The sequence below is a fragment of the Podarcis bocagei genome (genome assembly GCF_964188305.1).
Source record: "Podarcis bocagei genome assembly, chromosome: 6".
Taxonomy (NCBI): domain Eukaryota; kingdom Metazoa; phylum Chordata; class Lepidosauria; order Squamata; family Lacertidae; genus Podarcis; species Podarcis bocagei.
The window spans coordinates 101,353,030-101,374,091 of record NC_138130.1 but is presented as its reverse complement, the minus strand read 5'-3'; the positions used below and the strand labels follow the sequence as shown (position 1 = coordinate 101,374,091).

Below are 21,062 nucleotides of genomic sequence, written 5' to 3'. Positions count from 1 at the left end.
TAGACAGCATCTTAAAAAGCAGAGACATCCGTAGGTCCGTATAGTTAAAACTCTGGTTTTCCCGGTAGTGATGTATGGAAGTGAGAGCTGGACCATAAAGAAGGCTGATTGCCGAAGAATTGATGCTTTTGAATTATGGTGCTGGAGGAGACTCTTGAGAGTCCCATGGACTGCAAGAAGATCAAACCTCTCCATTCTTAAGGAAATCAGCCTTGAGTGCTCACTGGAAAGACAGATCCTGAAGCTGAGGCTCCAATACTTTGGCCACCTCAGAGGACGAGATGGTTGGACAGTGTTCTCGAAGCTACCAGCATGAGTTTGACCAAACTGTGGGAGGCAGTGGAAGACAGGAGTGCCTGGCGTGCTCTGGTCCAGGGGGTCACAAAGAGTCAGACACGACTAAACGACTAAACAACAACAAAGGTGTTACTGGAAGGATTTTTTTTTGTTTGTTTCGACTACGGCAGACCAACACGGCTACTACCTGTAACTAGAACTATCTCCTCTCAGTCTCCTCTTTTCCAAAACATCCCCAGCTCCTTTGACCGTTCATCATCAGGCTTCGTTTCCAGATCTTTGATCATCTTGGTCACCCACCTCTGCCCACCTTCCAGCTTGTCAACATCCTTCTTAAATTGTGGCGCCCAGAACTGGACACAGGACTCCAGGTGTGGTCTGACCAAGGCAGAAGAGAGCAGGACTATGACTCCCCCTATTGTACAGTCATACCTCGGGTTACAGCCGCTTCAGGTTGCATTTTCGCGGGTTACACACCCGCTAAAACCCGGAAGTACTGGAACGCGTTACTTCCGGGTTTCAGCGGCCGCGCATGCGCAGGAGCACTTAATCACGCTTTGCACATGCGCAGAAGACCAAATCGCAACATGCGCAGACACGCCGCTGCGGGTTGCGGACGTGCATCCCGCACGGATCACATTCACAACCCGAGCTGATAAGTGTAAACTGTTTAACTAATATTTGCTGACATTTAATGATACAGTTTACTAATGGATGACTGAATATTGCTTTCTTTTATATAACTTGTTTATTTTAAAGTTGTTGTTGTTTTGTATTGCTTCAGGTTGTTAAGATTACGTGGTTGTTTCTCCAGCTTGCAAAGCACCATATAGAAACTTAAAAGTGAAATGAAATGAAATTGATATGGAGACTAGACTTCTGTTGATGCAGCCTAGAATATCATTAGCTTCATTTTTTTGCTGTTGCAAAAAAAAGGAAAGGGGGTGGTTTCACGGACTTGACGACCTTCTGGCTTAATCCCAGCTTCTGAAGCAATTCGAAAGACCTATATAATGTTGTGGGATTGCAATCGCAGGAAGAGCCAGCGGCGGTGTCATTAATAATATTAAACAAAAACAAAAACCAGTGTGGAAAGCACAAAGCAATCCAGGAAATCCGTCTGTTGAAATCTATCAAGGAGGCACAGGAAATATTTCATTGTGAAAAGAGAGAGAGAGAAAAAATGATTAAAAATATATCTAAACATCATTTAAACATGGGATAGCGCAGCAGGTAGAGGCATGAGGCTCTGAATCTCTGGGCTGTGGGTTCGAGTCTCACGTTGAGCAAAATATTCCTGCATTGCAGGGGGTTGGACTAAATGACCCTCAGGGTTCCCTTCTATTTTTTTTTTTTTTAAAGGATTTTTTATTGCGTTTCTTTTCATAGGTTAACAAATTTGTTTACATGGCAACATACAAGAAACATTTTTTTTATATATGTATATGAAAAAAAATAAACAAAGAAAAAAAAATATTATGAAACTTTCCTTAACGTCCTTCAACAGTTCACTTTTGGACCTCCTCACATCCTCTCAGCATTGCATTCATTGTTCTAGCCAGTTCAGCAATTTGTTATCTTGTTTCCCATCTTATTATACCTTTAAATATATTGTGTTACCAATTTCAAAAGTTTGTAATTTAATTTTAAGACTCTTAATAAACATAATATTTTGTTTCAAATATGTCTCGTTTTTTTTTCCTCAGGGTTCCCTTCTAGCTCTGCAAGTCTAGGATACTAACAGCCAACTCTAGTACAGATGCAGACTGGGAAAGATTTTGACTTTAAAAACAGGAAGGTGCCAAAAAGACGAAGAGAGCCGGTGTGGTTTGGTGGTCAGAGCTGCGGGACGAGGACCTGACCCAGGGTTTCTGGGCAGAGAAATGGGTTTATATATGCTGCAGATGCATGCCAAAAGGCAGTGCCGTCTAGTGGTTGGAGCGCTGGTCTGCAAGTCCTATCTTCAAATCCCCGCTCGGCCATGAAGCTCACTGGGCAGCCTCGGGGCAGTTGCTGTCTCGCAACCTAGCCTCCTTCGCAGGGTTGTTGTGCGTGTTGTTGTGAGATTGAGGGTGCAAACCTGGGCTATAAATACAAGCACATATCGCTCTGGCCTCTGACCTGGGCTCAGCCTCCTGGGATACGGCACTTCCACAAAAGCCTAATAATAATATCCACAACACAGTGGTACCGTGGTTCTCAAACTTAATCCGTTCCGGAAGTCCGTTCCAAAACCAAAAGCGTTCCAAAACCAAGGTGCGCTTTCCCATAGAAAGTAATGCAGAATGGATTGATCCGTCCCAGACTTTTAAAAACATCCCCTAAAACAGGAATTTAACATGGATTTTACTATCATGAGACCATGAAATGAAAGCAATAAAGAATTTACTAGAGTCACACAATCAATCAGTAGCTGAACTGGGTTCCACACAGTCACAAAAAAGAGCCACAAATACAAAAACGCAAAATAAATAGTAAAAACAGACAGACCTCAGCTTAACACTCAAAAAGGAAGTGTGGCACTCAAAACGGAGCACGTTTGGCTTCCGAAAATAGTTCGCAAACCGGAACACTTCCTTCCGGGTTTGCAGTGTTTGGGTTCCAAGTTGTTTGAGTACCAAGGCGTTTGAGAACCAAGGTACCACTGTACCAGCAAGGCCAAGATGTCGGTCCTGTCATCTGGGCAGCCTGGGACCGCCAAACACACTGCCTATCCTTCAATCCCGGGAGAGATCACTTCAGTGCCGCAAACTCAGTGATTTGACCTCACCCTCGGAGGCACACTCCATTGCCTCTCGAAACAGACGGATGCCAACAACACTAGCAGCAACAACACAACCTCCAGGACTGCCTCTCCCCATATGAATCGGCCTGGACCCCTGCAGTCTCCATCAGAGGCCCTTCTCCATGTGCCCCACCCAAGGGGCAGAGGGCGGCCGCACAAGAACAGGGCCTTTTCGGTGGTGGCTCCCTATCTTGTGGAACGCTCTCCCCAGGGAGACACACCAAGCACCATCATGGCCAGCCTTAAGATGGCAGGCAAAGTCCTTTCTTTTCACTCAGGCCTTTGGTAATTAAGCTGCCTCCTAAAACGGGGTTCAACTTTTAATGGGACAGGCAGGACTCCTTATATTTTTGGGTGAGTGCTTTATACATGCTGCAGTCTCAAGAGCGGTTTACCAATCAAACCCTCTTGCCTGGGAACTCTGCGGAATGGTACCTCGGCGGGCGTCTTTGGGGGTCTTCAAAAAACTCTCACCTGCCTTAACACAGTGTTTCCCAACCACTGTTCCGCGGCACACTAGTGTGCCGCGAGATGTTGCCTGGAGGGAGGCGGGCGAGTCGGGCGGCGAGAGGCGGGGCGGCGGCGGCGAGGAGAGGCCGCCCAGCGCGGGGCTCTCGCCGTCTGCCTGCCTGGCTGCCTGCGAGCTCGGCGGGCAGCGCCTCCGTCCGCAGCGCCCGCCTCGCGGCTCTCATTCCCTGCCCCTGCCAAAGCTCACCCAGCCAAGCCGCGCTCTCCGTCCTGCCTCGCTTTGCTGCCTCCTCCCCCCCCCACCCCCAAAGTTTGGAGGTTCCCCGGCAAGGGGGAGGGGAAAAAATTGAAACTTACACTTTTGTGCGTCCCTCCCGGCGTGACGCTGCGCGCTGACGTCACGGGGCTGTAATGGTGGTGTGCCTCGAGATTTTTTTCATCAAACAAGTGTGCCTTTGCCCAAAAAAGGTTGGGAAACACTGCCTTAACAGACTAAGTCTCCCAGAATTCGGGGGGGGGGGAGAGAGAAGGCATGTCTGTTTAAAGCAGTGTCACAGTGAACGGAAGAACGTAATGCTGGAATCTTTCTGTGGGGCTCGAACTCACCGCCCCGAGATTAAAGAGTCTCCCCAACTAAAGAATCATGGCAAGAAAAATTGACGGACTATGCAGAACTGGCAAAACTGACATACAAGCTACAGGACAAGGATAACTGTGAATTTAAGGATGAATGGGAACCCTTTGCAAAGTACAGTGGTACCTCGGGTTACAGACGCTTCAGGTTACATACTCCGCTAACCCAGAAATAGTACCTTGGGTTAAGAACTTTGCTTCAAGATGAGAACAGAAATCGTGTTCCGGCGGCACGGCAGCCCCATTAGCTAAAGTGGTGCTTCAGGTTAAGAACAGTTTCAGGTTAAGAACGGACCTCCAGAACAAATTAAGTACTTAACCCGAGGTACCACTGTATCTGAAGACGCAACAAAGCGAACTGGACTCCTTGGCAGGTTTTGAATAAACATTCACAAACCTTTCATTAATAATTATTATAATAATTATTATAATAATTATTTTAATAATCAGCTAAATAGTTTGAGGATCTATACCAGTGTTTCCCAACCACTGTTTCGCGGCACACTAGTGTGCCGTGAGATGTTGCCTGGTGTGCCGTGAGATGTTGCCTGGAGGGAGGCGGGCGAGTCGGGCGGCGAGAGGCGGGGCGGCGGCGGCGAGGAGAGGCCGCCAAGCGCGGGGCTCTCGCCGTCTGCCTGCCTGGCTGCCTGCGAGCTCGGCGGGCAGCGCCTCCGTCCGCAGCGCCCGCCTCGCGGCTCTCATTCCCTGCCCTGCCAAAGCTCACCCAGCCAAGCCGCGCTCTCCTTCCTGCCTCGCTTTGCTGCCTCCTCCCCCCCCACCCCCAAAGCTTGGAGGTTCCCCGGCAAGGGGGAGGAAAAAAAATTGAAACTTACACTTTCGTGCGTCCCTCCCGGCGTGACGCTGCGCGCTGACGTCACGGGGCTGTAATGGTGGTGTGCCTCGAGATTTTTTTCATCAAACAAGTGTGCCTTTGCCCAAAAAAGGTTGGGAAACACTGATCTATACAACTGTGTAACATGCAGAAAACAGCAGTCTCAGAGAAGCCAAAGACTGGAACTGAGGGAAGTCGGGGGGTGGGGGCGGGTGGGTTTTGTGAGGGGAGGAAAAATGGGGGGGGGGACACAAGGATGATATGTTTTTGGATAACATGTCCTGTTTTAGAATAAAAAAAACTAAAAAAAAATTAATTACAAAAAAGAGATTAAAGAGTCTCATGCTCTTAAACGTACGGTCCGTGAATGTGGCCAGTCCACCAACCGTGCCCAAATGCCGTTTTTCAGCCTCCACGTCATCGCAACAACAACAAAATCACAATGTGCAGCTAAGAAACTGCGAGTGAACTCCACGTCCCAGTGAGCGGAGCAGTCAAGCTGTGCTGAATTAAATGCCAATAGACTTTTAGAAAGGATAATAACCCCCTTGGTGGAAGAAGGAGAATGATTCCCGCCCCCCCCCCGCCCCGGCAGGCCCCCTGCGGAGATCAGATGGCTCCTTCTCCCTTTCTCTGTGCCAAGAGGAGAAACCACCAACTCCATCCAGCCTCTGGCGCACTTTAAATCACAGAGATACAGGATGAAAGAAGGACAGGGGTTTCACATGCAAACAAACTTCACTGCCCCAAGGAAGGAAGGAAAGCAAGAGGCAAGCATGAGAAAACACAGGATTGTCCCATTCCAGATACCTATACAGTGGTATAATCATCATCATCATCATAATTTATGATTTATACCCAGCCACTCTGGGCGGCTTCCAACAAAACACTACAATACAATAACCTATTAAACATTAAAAGTTTCCCTAGTACATTGGTTCTCAAACTTAATCTGTTCCGGAAGTCCGTTCCAAAACCAAATCGTACCAAAACCAAGGTGAGCTTTCCCATAGAAAGTAATGCAAAATGGATTACACTGGTACCACAAGGGCCATCGAGTCCAACCCCCTGCCAAGCAGGAAACACCATCAGAGCACTCCTGACATATGGTTGTCAAGCCTCTGCTTAAAGACCTCCAAAGTAGGAGACTCCACCACACTCCTTGGCAGCAAATTCCACTGTCAAACAGCTCTTACTGTCAGGAAGTTCTTCCTAAGGTTTAGGTGGAATCTTCTTTCTTGTAGTTTGGATCCATTGCTCCGTGTCCGCTTCTCTGGAGCAGCAGAAAACAACCTTTCTCCCTCCTCTATATGACATCCTTTTATATCTTTGAACATGGCTATCATATCACCCCTTAACCTCCTCTTCTCCAGGCTAAACATGCCCAGCTCCCTTAGCCGTTCCTCATAAGGCATCGTTTCCAGGCCTTTGACCATTTTGGTTGCCCTCCTCTGGACACGTTCCAGTTTGTCAGTGTCCTTCTTGAATTGTGGTGCCCAGAACTGGACACAGTACTCCAGGTGAGGTCTGACCAGAGCAGAATACAGTGGCACTATTACTTCCCTTGATCTAGAGGGAAGTAATATCAGCATCGTAGTGCAATTTTATCTTAACAGACACATTTGGGGGGAGTCATAGAAATGTAGAGTTGGGACCCCAACAATTATCTGCTCCAACCCCACTGCAATGCAGGAATATGCAGCTGTCCCATACGGGCTTCGAACCTGCAACCTTGATGTTATCAGCGCCACGATCTCTAACCAACTGAGCTGCCTCTGCAAAGCAAATCACCCCCAATAAGAATGCACTTTCTGCATGCTCTTTTTACCAGCACGGGAATTTTTATTCACACACCCTCCAAGCAAATGCATTTTTTTGCTTGGCTGGCAAAATACATTGCAAAACGTGCAGAAATGTGCGTTTTGAAAGATGTTTCTGCTTTGGTTCACCTGCTGTTTCACAAAGCGTGGACTGGGCAGGTTTGCCTTTCAACGCGAGCTGCATTTAATTTCGCCCTTGTCCAAAACCTGAATTAGATGAATTAGATTTTTTAACAATCTTTTTTATACCTCTGTAGGCAAATATAAAGGGATGCGGGTGGCGCTGTGGGTTAAACCACAGAGCCTAGGACTTGCCGATCAGAAGGTCAGCGGTTCAAATCCCCGCGACGGGGTGAGCTCCCATTGCTCGGTCCCTGCTCCTGCCAACCTAGCAGTTGGAAAGCACGTCAAAGTACAAGTAGATAGATAGGTACCACTCCGGCGGGAAGGTAAACAGCGTTTCCATGCGCTGCTCTGGTTCGCCAGAAGCGGCTTAGTCATGCTGGCCACATGACCCAGAAGCTGTACACCGGCTCCCTCGGCCAATAAAGCGAGATGAGCGCCGCAACCCCAGAGTCGGACACGACTGGACCTAAAGGTCAGGGGTCCTTTTACCTTTACCTTTAGGCAAATATAAAACTTTAGGGGTGAAACACTAGTTGCCCTCTTCACTGGGGCAGAAGACTTTCGAAAGAGAGATGGAGGAGGTCTCTGATGGGTGAGCACTGTGACTTCCTACATGCAGTCACAAATAAATCTAGTTTATCCAAGCTTACTGCAAACTTGCAAAATTACAACCTCAAAGGGCATAAAACATGCAAATTCTACAGATGAACTCTGCGAGAAGTCCTTCCTTAGAATCATAGAGCTGGAAGGATCTAGAAGGGTCATCTGATTCAAGCCCTTGCAATGCAGGAATCTTTTGCCCAGCATGGGATTCGAACCCGCAACCCTGGGATTAAGCGTCTCATGCTCTACCAGCGGAGCTATATGTACGTATATGCATATATGGAAACCTTACGTTCAATACGTGTGAACTTTATCTTAAATCCCCATTTAATTTCACATTCCTCTGCGTTGTCGCAAGCCTGCTTTCGAAAAAGAAACCGTTCCTCTCTGTCGCACAAAAACAAAATATGAACCCGAGAAGCATTGCATTCCTTCCCACAAAAAGATACCCATATGCAGGAATGTTGAGATATTAAAGAGGTTTTTTTTAAATATATAATAATAATAATAATAAACCTCTGTTCGCTTTTGCATGACAATGGGCAGAACATCAGAAACAACAGCAAATGAAAAAAATAAAAGTAATCAAATAAAACAGAGAGAAGGCCGCCTAAACCCCCTACAGAGGAGTTGAAAACTCCTTTTTTTTTTCATCCAATGTTCTAGGCACAAAATCGGCTACAGCCAGCCAACGGATTAACACTTTGCGGAGACCTTATATAGCAGTCCAGGGAACTATTGCTGGCAGCGTTCACACATGACAGCACCGAGTCCAGCACCACGTGGCTCCCTTCTCTTTGGGCGCAACCAAACTCCTGGGCCTTCCTGGCTGATGCGCAGAGAGCACAGCCAAGCTGGCAAAACCGTCCTGCGACTGGGCTGGGGGTGTGAGGAACTCAGTGGCTGAATGAATGTGTCCCCCCCCCCCCCCGCAATTGCGGGAGAAGCTTCATGCATCCAAAACCAGGCCGTCGGAGGAAAAAGCCAGCCTGCAACTCTAAGCGCAAGGAGATCACAAAATCAAAGGACTGCAGGGCTGGAAGGGACTCTGAGCATCATCCAGAATATGCAGCTAGCTGCCCCATACGGGTATCGAACCTGCAACCTTTTGTTTGCAGAAGAGCGTTCAAATCACACCGTTTCCCTACCCAGATTCAGCTACAGGCACATAGAATGCTGTCTTGTAATAATAATAATTACAGTAAAAACATAATGGCGGGGGGGGGGGGGGACGGACGGACGGACGGACCCAATTTAAAATACAGGTTAAAACGCAATTTAAAATGCAGCCTCATTTTAAAAGTAGCCCATAGATCAAAACCGTAAGGGGAGGGAAGCATAAGGGTCAGACTGAGTCCAAACCAAAGGCCAGGCGGAACAGCTCCGTCTTGCAGGCCCTGCGGAAAGATGTCAAGTCCCGCAGGGCCCTGGTCTCTTGGGACAGAGCGTTCCACCAAGTTGGGGTCAGTGCTGAAAAGGCCCTAGTTGAGACCAACCTAACCACCTTGCGACTCGGGACCTCCAAAATGTTGTCATTTGTGGATCTTACTGAATAAGATGCTTTGTCCATCTAAATCAGTTTTGTCTGCACTGGCCAGCAGCAGCTCTCCAGGGTTTCAGGCCTGTGTTCGAAATCCCCCAGGTGGCAGGAGCATTTGGCGACATGGGTCCACTTGCAACCACATGGAGATCTCTGGGCACAGGGTTGGCCGACTGACATCTCCACCTGGCTGCCCCCCCCCCCACTTTCTTAAGCAGGTCAGCAGAAGAGCTTACATACTGCCTTTATAGTGGTACCTCAGGTTAAGTACTTAATTCGTTCCGGAGGTCCGTTCTTAACCTGAAACTGTTCTTAACCTGAAGCACCACTTTAGCTAATGGGGCCTCCTGCTGCTGCCGCGCCGCTGGAGCACACTTTCCGTTCTCATCCTGAAGCAAAGTTCTTAACCTGAGGTAATATTTCTGGGTTAGCGGAGTCTGTAACCTGAAGCGTATGTAACCCGAGGTACCACTAACCTTTTTCTCCAAGGAGTACATGGTTCACCCCCACCCCTCAGTTAATCCCTACGACGACCCTGCAATGTAGGTTAGGAGGCTGAGACTGACTCCAAGGTCACCCAGTGTGCTTCATGACTTGATTGAGGATTCGAACCCTGGTCTCCCAGGTCCTAGTCCAACACTCTAACCACTACACAATCCTGGCTCCCTAGAGTCCTTCTGTTGGGGGCAGCTCTATAAATTAAGTCAGTAAATAAACATGGGGCAAGCCCAACATCACTAAGAGAAGGATCTGAAATATTTCCCAAGAAATTTGCATTTGTTTTATCCTAATCGTTTTAGTTGCTGTTCTGATGTGTTGCAAACCACTTCTGATATGTTTCCTTTAAAATATAAAGTGGTATGGAAATGAAATTAACAACAACAACAACAACATCCCCCTGCAGGGGAGGAAATGTCACCAAGACACCGTAGTGACCTTAACCTAGGTTTAAGGCACCATGTGGTGATTCACTTACCGTATATACAGTCATACCTCAGGTTACAGACGCTTCAGGTTGCGCGATTTTGGGTTGTGCACCACGCTGAACCCAAAAGTACCGGAACGGGTTACTTCCAGGTTTCGGCGCTTGCGCATGCACAGAAGTGCTAAATCACACTTCACGCATGCACAAAAGTGCCAAATCACGACCCGCACATGCGCAGACCTCAGGCTAAGAACTTAATTCGTTCTGGAGATCCGTTCTTAACCTGAAACTGTTCTTAACCTGAGGTACCACTTTAGCTAATGGGGCCTCCCACTGCCGCCGCCGCGATTTCTGTTCTTATCCTGAAGCAAAGTTCTTAACCCGAGGTACTATTTCTGGGTTAGCGGAGTCTGTAACCTGAAGCGTCTGTAACCTGAAGCGTCTGTAACCCGAGCTACCACTGTATCTGAATTTCTAACATTGATTCCCAGTCCTTCCCTGGGAAATTGAACCCACAACCTCCTGCATGCAAGGCAGATGTCGTACCATGGAGCGATGCCTCTTCCACAAAGGCAGGAATGATATAAGGCAAGGAAGAGAACAGTTCTCTGGACCTGTGAGCACGTGTGCAAGCCAGAGAAAAGTGTCCTGGGCACACAGACACCACAAGTCAGCAAGTATCGCAAGGCTGTCCTACTGGGTGCACAGTTCCAACGCTTCACTAGGAACTGGGTTTCCCGGAAGGAAAGCTAAACTCTTTGGACGGAGCTGGGACTGTGCTTCCTCTAGGAACCTCCTATCCCGACATCAAACCTCTCAAGATCTTCACCACCACAAGCCCTAAGCATGTCGACCAAACACGGAGGAATAAATTGGTTACTCCTCAACCAGGAATTGTGGGGGAGAGGATGGGCTGCAGCCTCTCACCATAAAACACTGATATTGGTGCAGCCGTCTCGGGTCCACTTGTGCATGGGGGCTAGGAATGATTTTATAAGTCTTTGTTTCTCAATTTGATCCTTTTACACTACGGTTACCAGATGTCCCCGTTTCCCAGGGACAGTCCCCAGATTTACAAATCAGTCCCCTGACAAAATCCATCTATTTAATAGGAAATTGAAAAAATTCATTGAAAAAAATCTGGTAACTTTATTTTACACGGCTTTTTACGTACCGTGGCATTTTATGCACTGTGACTTGGCGTTATTTTTTATTTATCATAGTTTGGTAATCATTGCAATGTTTAAGAGTGGGTTTCTGTTATTATTTGCTGGCATTTTGTGAATTTTATTGTGTGCTGTTATATTCAAGCAGATGGTTGAAGCCACTTGATGTTAAGCCTTTCATTCTGAAGTTATGTTTCATTACGACTTTTTGTACAGGATCCAATCATTACAAGGGGCGTGAGTACAAATTAAAAGCGAAATGAAAAATGAAGTAACATCTGGACAGCAGCACAGACCCGCCAGATCGCAGATGCGCATGGTATTTCCACACAACAGTTTCCTCTCCAGAACCAAACATCTCCATGCAACTTTTGCAAGGAGGCTGGGATCCTTTCCCAAAACGTTCCACTGACAACCAATTCCGTGGTGCCAATCATCTCTACCAGGACGCCAGTTTCCAGCACGGCATGTTGCATTTACAGCTGCACCAAAGCTCAGCCACACTCGAAAGCAGGTGGGGACTCCCAACCGCACGCCACTCAAGCCCAGATCTTGCAACTCCATCTGCAAAGGTGGAATCCTCCCTCCAAACCAAAGACAAAAGCTCTTAGCCCCTACCAAATTAAAATATCTTACAACTCACCACTTGCGGCTTGCTCCTGGCCAGGCCAGCGCCCGGCTCCTCATGATGCTTCGGGCACCTGGGCAGTTTGGGCTCAGACGTGGTCGGCGTGGCGGGTGAGGATCTGGGCGTATCCACCGAGCCGGCGGAGGGCAGCTCACCAAGGGCCAAGATGTAGTGTTTAGTGACATCTTCCAACGAAGGGGTTTGGAGGACTGGGTAGGGTTTCGCGAGCAGACGAGGGAGGTCTGGCGTGGCCCCGTGGACGTTCTGGCTCAACAGAGGGGGAGTGTTGGTGCCCGCGATGGGGATGAAGGTGGCAGGCTCGCTGGCGTGGCGGGTGTGCTTGGAGGACGGCCTGGCTCTCCCCAGAGTGGAAGGGGCGACGGCGGAGGGCAGGTCGGGCTCTTCGACACGGCCCTCCTGCGAGCTGGCCCTGTTGCTGCGCTTCTTTGAGCTTCGGCGGACGATCCTGGGCGACAAGACCTCGGCCAGCTTCGGGTCGAAGCCGTAGCTCGGAGCCACCTGGGCCGTGTCGCCCTCTGGAGCCGCCGGCAAGATGTGCTCGGACTGGGAGTACAGTTTCCCCCCGTCGGCCTCCCTCACCTGGTCCGACAGGATGGGCTCGCTGCTGGAGGGAGGGATGCTCTGGTCCATCTCGCTGATGGGCTCCCCGGGGCCGTCGAAGCCGGCGCCGGACAGCTCTCCGCGACGGCTGGGGTCGCTGAATGACTTCTTCTTGATGGTCTTCCCATTGCCCTTCTCGTCGATCACTTTGTCCAGGGCACCAGGTTGGCTGACGATGTTCTGGATCACGGTGCTGTAGTCTTTGACGCCTTCGCTACAGACCGACAGGTCGCTGGCGGCGCTGGCGGCGCACTCGGAGAGAGCGACGGCAGAGGCCTCCGGCATCCCCGACTTGGAGCTCAGCGACCCCAGGAGGTTACTGTCCACGGAGAAGTTATTTGCGTCGTCCGTGAGGGAGGACCTCCTGTGCGGCATGGGATCGCTCAAAGACCGGTAGGCCTCGCCGTTGGACTCACCGTTGCTCCCACTGCTGGACTCGGAGGTGCCATTCCCCACCGAAGGGAACTTCCTACGCCGGCGGAGAGCACTGGGCGTAGAAGGCGCCTCCAGCGCTGTCTTGGTGTTGGGAAGGGCCTCTTCGGCGGCGCCCAACTTCTCGCTGTTCGCTTTGGCTGTGTGGTTTGGAAAGCTCACCGCGGACAGGCTGCCTTCGCTTCCTCTTTGGTGCTTCCAGGCCGCAACCGACGGGTTAAGGTAACTGTAGGCAGGGCCTGTTTCGGGCTCTGTTACAATGCCTTCGTCCGTCATGCTGGATTCAGGACCCGAGAGTTCCTCCAAAGACTTCCCGCCAGACAGGTTCCCTTCGGAGTCTGCCTTCTGCAATCCCTGCCCGCGGCCTTCTTCCACAGCTCCCTCCTTCCACGTTTCCACATCCTCTCCTTCGCCTTCCACGCTTCCGACGTCCTTTTGGTCCAGACCGAAGTTGTAATCGTGCTGGGAGCCGATCTTGCTTATCTTCTCGAAGACCTGCCTGGCTTCTTGGATGTACTGGTCTTGGATGACAACGGGCAACTCGCCGCCCTCGCCGCCTCGGCCAATTTCACGGCCGCAAACAGCATCTTGGTCGCCGGCGTTGGTGAGGAGGAGCTCGGAGGAGCTCTGCTTCATCGCGCTCTGGTGGAAGAGCCTGCGGGGAACGGGTTTGTCCGAATAGGTGAAAGACTTGGCCCGCCTCAGGGTCGCTGTGAGGTCTTTCAGAGTCGGCCGGCTGCCGCCCGGAGCCCACCGGTTTGGTGGCTGAGCCTCGCTTTGGGTTCTACCTACCAGCTGCTGTCCAGCCAGGCCATACTGGTAACTTCTGCACCTGACGCCACCAAAGGCCTCTTCCTCCTCCTCCTCGAGTTGGCTGGCTCTGCCGTCCTTCCTGCTGGCCTTCAGATCCGAGAGGTCCGACTTCAGGAAGCTGAGCAGCGCCAGCGTCTCGGTCGCGATATCCGGGTTCGACATGGACTTCCTGTTCCTGGACTTCTCCGCTGCCTCCAGGCCAACGCCGCGCGGGTTCTCGTACGGAGGGAAGTCCTGCTTGGCTCGGACGATCCCCAAGGGGAACTTGGGGCGGGCACGCACCTGAGCCTGTAGCCGAGCCAGGCTGTCGCTTTGGTTGAAGCTTGGAGAGCGGAACAGGCCCGGACCCCCTTGCGAGCCCCTGCCTTGGCCAGGCCAGGAGGCCCCAAACTGGTCCTCCTCTTTCAGCGTCTCGGTGCTGGAATACCGGCTGCTGCTTCGTGACCCGCAGGGGCTCGGGGAGAAAGGGGGGATGTTCACTTTGGAGACTCGGGAGACGAGCGGGAGAGTGGGCGCCGAGGATAGGGGCCCGTGGGTGCCAAGCAAGGAGCTGCTGCTGCTGCTGTCGCCGCCTTCCAGCGGGCCTCGACCCAAGATGGGGCCCTCGCCTGCAGCTTTGGCCTCGCCCAGCAAGCTGGCGGTGGCTGAGGCCTTGACCTCGGGAGACGGCCTAGTCCTTTCGTCAGAGGGCAGGGAGAGAGTCTGCGCCAGGTCCTCCTGGGCCTTGAGGTACCACTCCATCCCCGCCACCAGCCCATCGCTGTCTGAGGCCTGTTCTTGAGGCAAGGGGTCCTTCTTTTTCTTCCGGAAGGAGCGCTTCCTGGGGGCGGCTAGGCGGTTCTCCTCCTCGCTCCCCGAGGACCTCTCGTGGGGAGATCCGTGCCAGCCGTTGCCGCCAGGGGGGGAGCAGGCAGCCGGCTGGGGGGCCCCCTGGGGCCTGGCCATCAGCTCCTCCTCGCTGCTGGAAATCTCCCCTGGCCTGAAGTTGCTGCTTCCACCTTCGCCCAGGAGAAGGACGGCTGGAGAGGACGAGGAGGACGAAGAGGAAGACGAGGAGGCAGCTGGCAGCAGCGTCCAACTATGCCAGGAATGTAAACTCTCCCGAAGTGGCGGCGGCTGCGGCAACTTCTCCGCCTCGGTCCGGGGGGCGGGCAGGCGGTGGGTCCGAAAGGGGATGCAGCTGCGCGGGGGAGGCGTCGGGGGGGCCTCCCGGCGCTGCTCCGCGACGCGGGGCCTCTCTTCCTCCCTGCGCCCGGGCGCCGCCCCATCGGGCAGGAGGCGGGGGGCGCCGTCCATGCTGCCCGGCAGGTGCCCCAGCTCCCCGGCTTGGTCTTGGGGGGCGCGCGGTGCCGCGCCTTCCTCGACGGGGTCGCCTCGGGGGCCTCCCTGCTGTTGCCGTCGAAAGCCGTCTCCGAAAAGTTTGCGCATCTCGGTCACGCTGGGCCAGTCGAGCGCCGCGTCTCCGCCTTTGGGGGGCTCGCTCAGTCCTTTCCCCCGAGGAGGAGGAGGAGGCGGAGGCTGCTCGGCGGCGGCTGCCGGCGTCTCATCGGCGGGCCGAGCCGCCTGGTCTTCCCTGGCCCCGGCGCAGGTGGAGGGGCCTCCTCTCCCCGCGCCCGGCTCGCTCTGGGGCGCGCAGAAGCGCTGCGAAAGTTGGCGCACCGACGGCGACAGGCTCCGGAGGGCTCGGCCGCCCGGCAGCGGCGTCGGAGGAGGAGCAGGATCCGGCCCGGGAGAAGGCGAGGAAGACGAGAGCTTGGCGACGCTGCGGGAGACGCTGAACGAAGCAGCTCGGCTGGGCGATCGCCGTCCGATGGGCTGTGCTGGCGACGGCGGCGGCTGCTGCTGCGCCCTGGCGCTTGGAGGCTGACCCTGGCACGGCTGGGCGCCCGGGCGCGCCGCCGCCTCCCGCTCCCCCCGGGGGCCGCCGATGCCGCCGCCTCCTCCGGCCCGCTCCTCGGGCCCGATCCATCTCTCGAGGCGCTTGCACGAGGCGCTCCGGGAAAGGGGGCTTCTCCTCCCGGCCTCCCCCTCCGCCATTGTTTTTACGCGCCCAGCTTTCCAAAGTCACCCCCGGAATCGCCCCCTGCCTGGCTCCCCCTCTCTCTAAACCGTCCGGGGCACCGCGCCGGCGCCCATCCGCGCTTCCTTTCCGCCGTGCAAAGAAAGTGGGGGCGGCCTTTTGGGGGGGGGGTGGAAGCGGCAGAGAGAGAGAGAGGCAGATCTTGCAGCAGCCAAACTTCCAGGCAAGTTCGCACAGTTTTGCAGTTCAGTTTGAAGCGGGGCGGGTGGACGGCTGCAGCAGCAGCCCGCGCTGGATTTTGCAACAATGCACAAAAAGGGGAGGAAGGGAGATCGCAGCCTTGCAGATTCGCTTGTTCCTTTTGCTCGATCCAGGCTCCCGGAGGAGGTCCAACCGCCGTTTCCCCACCACCCGCGACCCGGACTTCTGGTTCTTTTCCTTCCCAGAAGAAGAAAGGAGATCCCGGCGGCTGGAGAAGCGGAAGGAAAGCCGAGGGTGATGGTTACGACGCCAAACTTTCAGGCCCAGGAATCCGGCCGGCCCGTCGGATTCAACGAGAGAGCCCCCCGCCGCATCTCAGTGCAGAGTAGACGAAGAAGCGACCTTCCAAGTATGCGCAGGAATTCTCCGGGGTTGGTGGGCCGGGGGTGGGGGTCGGGGAGCCCTTCTCGCCATCGTGCATTTTTAAAAATAATAATAAAGTAATTTACAAAAAAATAATTTTTTTAAATGGTTGCAGGAGCCCCCGGCGGCGTTGCAAACGGCATCCCGTCTTACTCGCTCCAGCCGTTTGTTTGTTGTGTTTATTTTTGCGTGGTTCTTTTTCCCCTCTGCCCTTTTTTTTTAGCATTTCACATAAACTTTCCCCCTCAAGAGGCGTGGTTTCTTTCTCTTTTTAAAAAAAGGAAGAAGAAAAGGGGGATGGTCTTTCGCAAAGCAAAGTCTCTGGGAACATTTCTTGTGCAATTAAAAAGGGAGAGAGAGGAGGAGGAGGAGGAAACCAGGAGTCACCCCCCTTTGTCTCTTCGGAAGGGATATTATATTTCGACTTCCAGGTCTTGCAGCCGCGAGACCCTGAAACCTGCAGGAGCAGGCCTCGCAACCGCCATCCTATGCAAGGTTCGTTTCTAGGGGCATAGGATCGGGTTGTGCCAAAGCGTTGCGCTGCGAGAGTCGGTTCTGCAAACAAGCGCCCTTGCTAGGCACAGGAGAATCATAAAAACTGCTTGCTGGATCCGACCTCAGGACTTATCTAAGCCAGCATCTGGCTTCCCATAGTGTCCCGCCAGATGCTTCAAGGAAGAAAGCCTGGAAGCGATTGCTCCCCAGCAAACTGATACTCAGAGGTAGACTGCTCCTGTACAAGGGAGCTCCTCTATAGCAATAGCCGTGACAAAAAGCCATTAGTGGGTGTGTCCTCCGTGGATTTCAGTTTGGCTGCGCTGGCGGTGCACCCCAGCAGGAGCATCTCCTGCACCGAGTTGCCCCAAAAGCGAATCTCCAGCTGGGTTATGCCTTTGAGGATTGTCAGTTCCCGTTCTCTGTTTAGAGGATGTGGCTTTCCGATCTGGGCCAAGTCAGAGCTCTTCCTTTCCAAGGCTCCCTCCGTTTTTGAGGTAGCAAGTCAGGAATGGAAAGGGTGTGATCTTTTGCTCCCTCGGCTGAAGTCGGTTCCAAAATTCCCATTGACTTTAATGGGCTAGGATTGCAGCCAAATATTTTAATAGTGTTGTTGCTTTTAACTCGTAAGGCCTGGGAAAGCCCGTTTCCTCTGGAAGCGATTTGGGCACCATCTACCGATTAAACACTAGCAACTGTGCAGCTGTCTTCACATTTGTGCATATACCTATGTGTGTATATATACATGTTTGCTATCTTCCCTGCCTTTCTGGGGTAGGATATAAATAGGCCCATTTCACAGACAGGAATCGAGAGTGAAATAAAACGTTTTAGCGTGTTAGGGAACCCTTTGGCCGAACCAGCGTTTGAATCCAGATCTAAATGCAAACTTTCAGCTGGTGTTTTTGGAAGGAGCAAATGAGAGCGCTGGGTGTACTTTTAAGAAATATGGTTTATTAATTTTACAGAACTCGGTTCTCTTCTTGGGCTTGCTGTATTTTGAAGAGCAGAACTGAGGACGCGAGGACGGCCGTTCAAAGCAAATAGATGCAATTGGTCTCAAATTTTATCCCTGAAAAAGAGGACATGTTCTGGGGGGAAAGGGGACACATGGCAACCCTATTTGAATGCAATGACTCTGCTCTAAGGTATCCCTGCTTAGCATAGGTATCTTTCATTGAAGACACAAACATTGGCTTTCAAGTGGTCCGCAAGGCTGCAAGTCAAATAAAAATGGACTTTCCATCAAGCATTGATGAGAAGGTACGGTTCTAGAGGTACGTTTTCCTCTTCACTGGAAAAGCTTCACCTGTTGGTTTCTGCCTGTTGTATGGGTATTTTATAAAATAAAATTAGGGCACAGTTGCTCATTAAAAAACACTTTTGCACCCACAGGAGTGAGCTATGTGTCGAAGGCAGACCAAACAGTTAAACAGTGGGTGCATTTTTTTTGCAAGCACATGGCACCTTTGAAGCACTCTCAAAGCGCTTTCTTTCCCTCAAAGAATTTTGGGAGCTGTACGCCTTGCAGAACTACAGTTCCCAGAAGCCCCTTCTCAAACTACAATACCCAAATTTCTTTAGATGGGTGTGTGTGAAATGTGTTTTAAATGTGTATAGCCCATATGTCGTTGCAGTCCCAAGTTGCATTCCCAAGTAGGCGTTTATTGCATTTATATCTCCTCTTTCTCTCTCTCCAATGAGCTCAAGGTCGGCACACGTGGTCCTTGTCCCTCTCCTCATTTAATCTCCACAACATCCCTGTGAGGTAGAATAGGCTAAGAGGCAGAGGTTCACCCACGGAGAGCATTGCCATGGACAAGTGGGGATTCGAACCCTGCTCTCCCGGATCCTTGTCTGACGCTCTGACCGCTACACCATACTGCCTCTCATCCCTCAATACCTGGAGGGCTCAAGGCTGGTGAAGGCAGCTCTGATGAATTCACTTATCTGAAATAAATTATATCGTTCTCCTTTGTATCGCATTCTCCGCCCTCTATTGTACTTCCTGCACCAGATTTTGGGCTGTAAGCTATGTTGGGCCATGTTTGGCTGCAGGGGCTGATGGGAGTCGGGGACCGTCAAGTGTCTGTAAGAACTCAAGCTGCCTGCCAGGGGTAGCTCAGTTGGTAGAACACGAGACTCTTGAATCTCTGGGTTGTGGGTTCGAGTCCCGTGTTGCCTTGCAGGGGGTTGGGCTAGATGACCGCCAGGGTCCCTTACAGCTCTATGAATCAATGAATCCCCATCACTGCCCTGTAATATACCCGTGACTGGGAGGGCGTCATCTCTGTGGCCTGGGGCTTCTGCTGGGCTGGCTACCACTTCCGCATGGTTCTGGCAAGTCCCCTGCGAAGGTTTGTCAGGAATGATCCATCAAGGCATTCCAGGAACACCCAAGACTGTTGCCTGCTGTCAATGAGTTACTGATTAAAAGTTGTGCTTCCCATCTCTGATCTGAACCAATGTTCTCTGCTGGTGGCATTCGCTGGTTACACTGTAACCAAACAGCATCTCCCGTAAAATGCTCCAATGTCTCTTTTTTGGGAGAGCTAAACAGCAGTTCTTCTGGTCCACACTTTCAGCCACACCAATTTTTTTATGGATAAGAAATACATCGGTGGGGACGGACGACAGCAATTCCTAGCAGCTTCTCTGAGGCTTTTACCCGTTTTCCGAAATAGGACGTCCCTATTTTCATCTCAGAAATGTTATCACAGAAAGGGATGTGGGTGGCGCTGTGGGTTAAACCACAGAGTCTAGGGCTTGCCAATCAGAAGGTTGGCGGTTCGAATCCCCACAACGGGGTGAGCTCCCGTTGTTCGGTCCCTGCTCCTGCCAGCCTAGCAGTTCAAAAGCACATCAAAGTGCAAGTAGATAAATAGGTACCGCTCCGGCGGGAAGGTAAACGGCGTTTCCGTGCGCTGCTCTGGTTTGCCAGAAGCGGCTTAGTCATCCTGGCCACATGACCCGGAAGCTGTACGCCGGCTCCCTCAGCCGATAAAGCGAGATGAGCGCCGCAACCCCAGAGTCGTCCGTGACTGGACCTAACAGTCAGGGGTCCCTTTATTTTCATCAGAGAAATGTTGGAGGGGACATCTCTTGTCACAGAAAGGATGGAGGGTGTGTGAGCTGGCTCATAGCCATTGAAACCTCCAGGTACCACCACACACACCCCAGGAGAAAGGCAAAGGAAGTTTGGGGTCTGGGGAGTAGAAGGGAAATGGGACACTAGTAGGTCGCCTCAAAAGTAGACCTCTGAGATCCGATCCGCACAACCACCCTGTGAGGTGGGTTCGTCTGAGACACAAATGATGGACTCGATTATGCCTAGGGAGCTGTGTAAATTCTTTGATCCTGGCATTTCCGATGTGCAACCACAGCTGTGCAGATGCTCCAATGTGCTGTTCTCTTCCTCTAGCAGCAAACTGCCTTTATCAAGCAGTTGGTCCCTTACCTTTCCTGCCCCAACCTGGTCACAGTGATCCATGCGACAGTCACCTCCAGGCTTGACTACTGTAATTCGCTCTACGCAGGGCTGCCCTTGAAGCTGTCCCAGAAACTCCAGCGGGTTCAGAATGCTGCAGCGAGGCTCCTCACGGGGTCTCTGCCGTGGGAGCATATTCACCCAGTGCTTTTCCAGCTGCACTGGCCCCCAGTGGAGTACAGGGTCAGGTTCAAGGTGCTGGTTTTGACCTTCAAAGCCCTTCACAGCCTAGGACCCTCATACCTACGGGACTGCCTCTCCCAGTATGCCCCACGGAGGACCTTCAGGTCCATATATAGCAACACCCTAGAAGTCCCTAAGGAAGTCAGATTAGCCTCAACCAGAGCCAGGGCCTTCTCAACACTGGCTCCGGCCTGGTGGAACGCTTTGTCTCATGAGACCAGGGCCCTGCAGGATCTGATTTCTTTCCGCAGGGCCTGTAAGACAGAGTTGTTCCGCCTGGCCTTTGGCTTGGAGCCAATTTGATTCCCTCTCCCTCTTTCTTTTTCCTTTCTCCTCCTGTGATGAGGCTGCATTTTAATGTTGTATTTTAATCTTGTTTTTAAGTTGTATTTCAATCAACTTGATTTTTTTATTGGTTGTTAGCGACCCTGAGCCCAATCTTATTATTATTGTTGTTGTCAGACACCCCAGAGGATCAAATTGTTCCACACAAAAAGCTATTGAATCTAGAATTGCCCGCCGCCGCCACGGACGCTGTACAATTTGCTTGAACATGCGTGCACA

At 51.9% G+C, this 21,062-nt stretch overlaps 1 protein-coding gene across 1 annotated transcript in view; it reads right to left on the bottom strand.

Moving 5' to 3' along the window:
- The window catches only part of ARHGEF17 (Rho guanine nucleotide exchange factor 17), a 197,123-nt gene extending 180,619 nt beyond the window's left edge, over positions 1 to 16,504 (bottom strand). Inside the window, exon 1 of the mRNA XM_081197266.1 lies at positions 11,839 to 16,504. Within this exon, the coding sequence (XP_081053392.1) occupies positions 11,839 to 15,726 (3,888 nt within the window). The 5' untranslated portion in view covers positions 15,727 to 16,504. The remainder of the gene's footprint in view (positions 1 to 11,838) is intronic.
- Between the last annotated feature and the right edge of the window lie 4,558 nt (positions 16,505 to 21,062).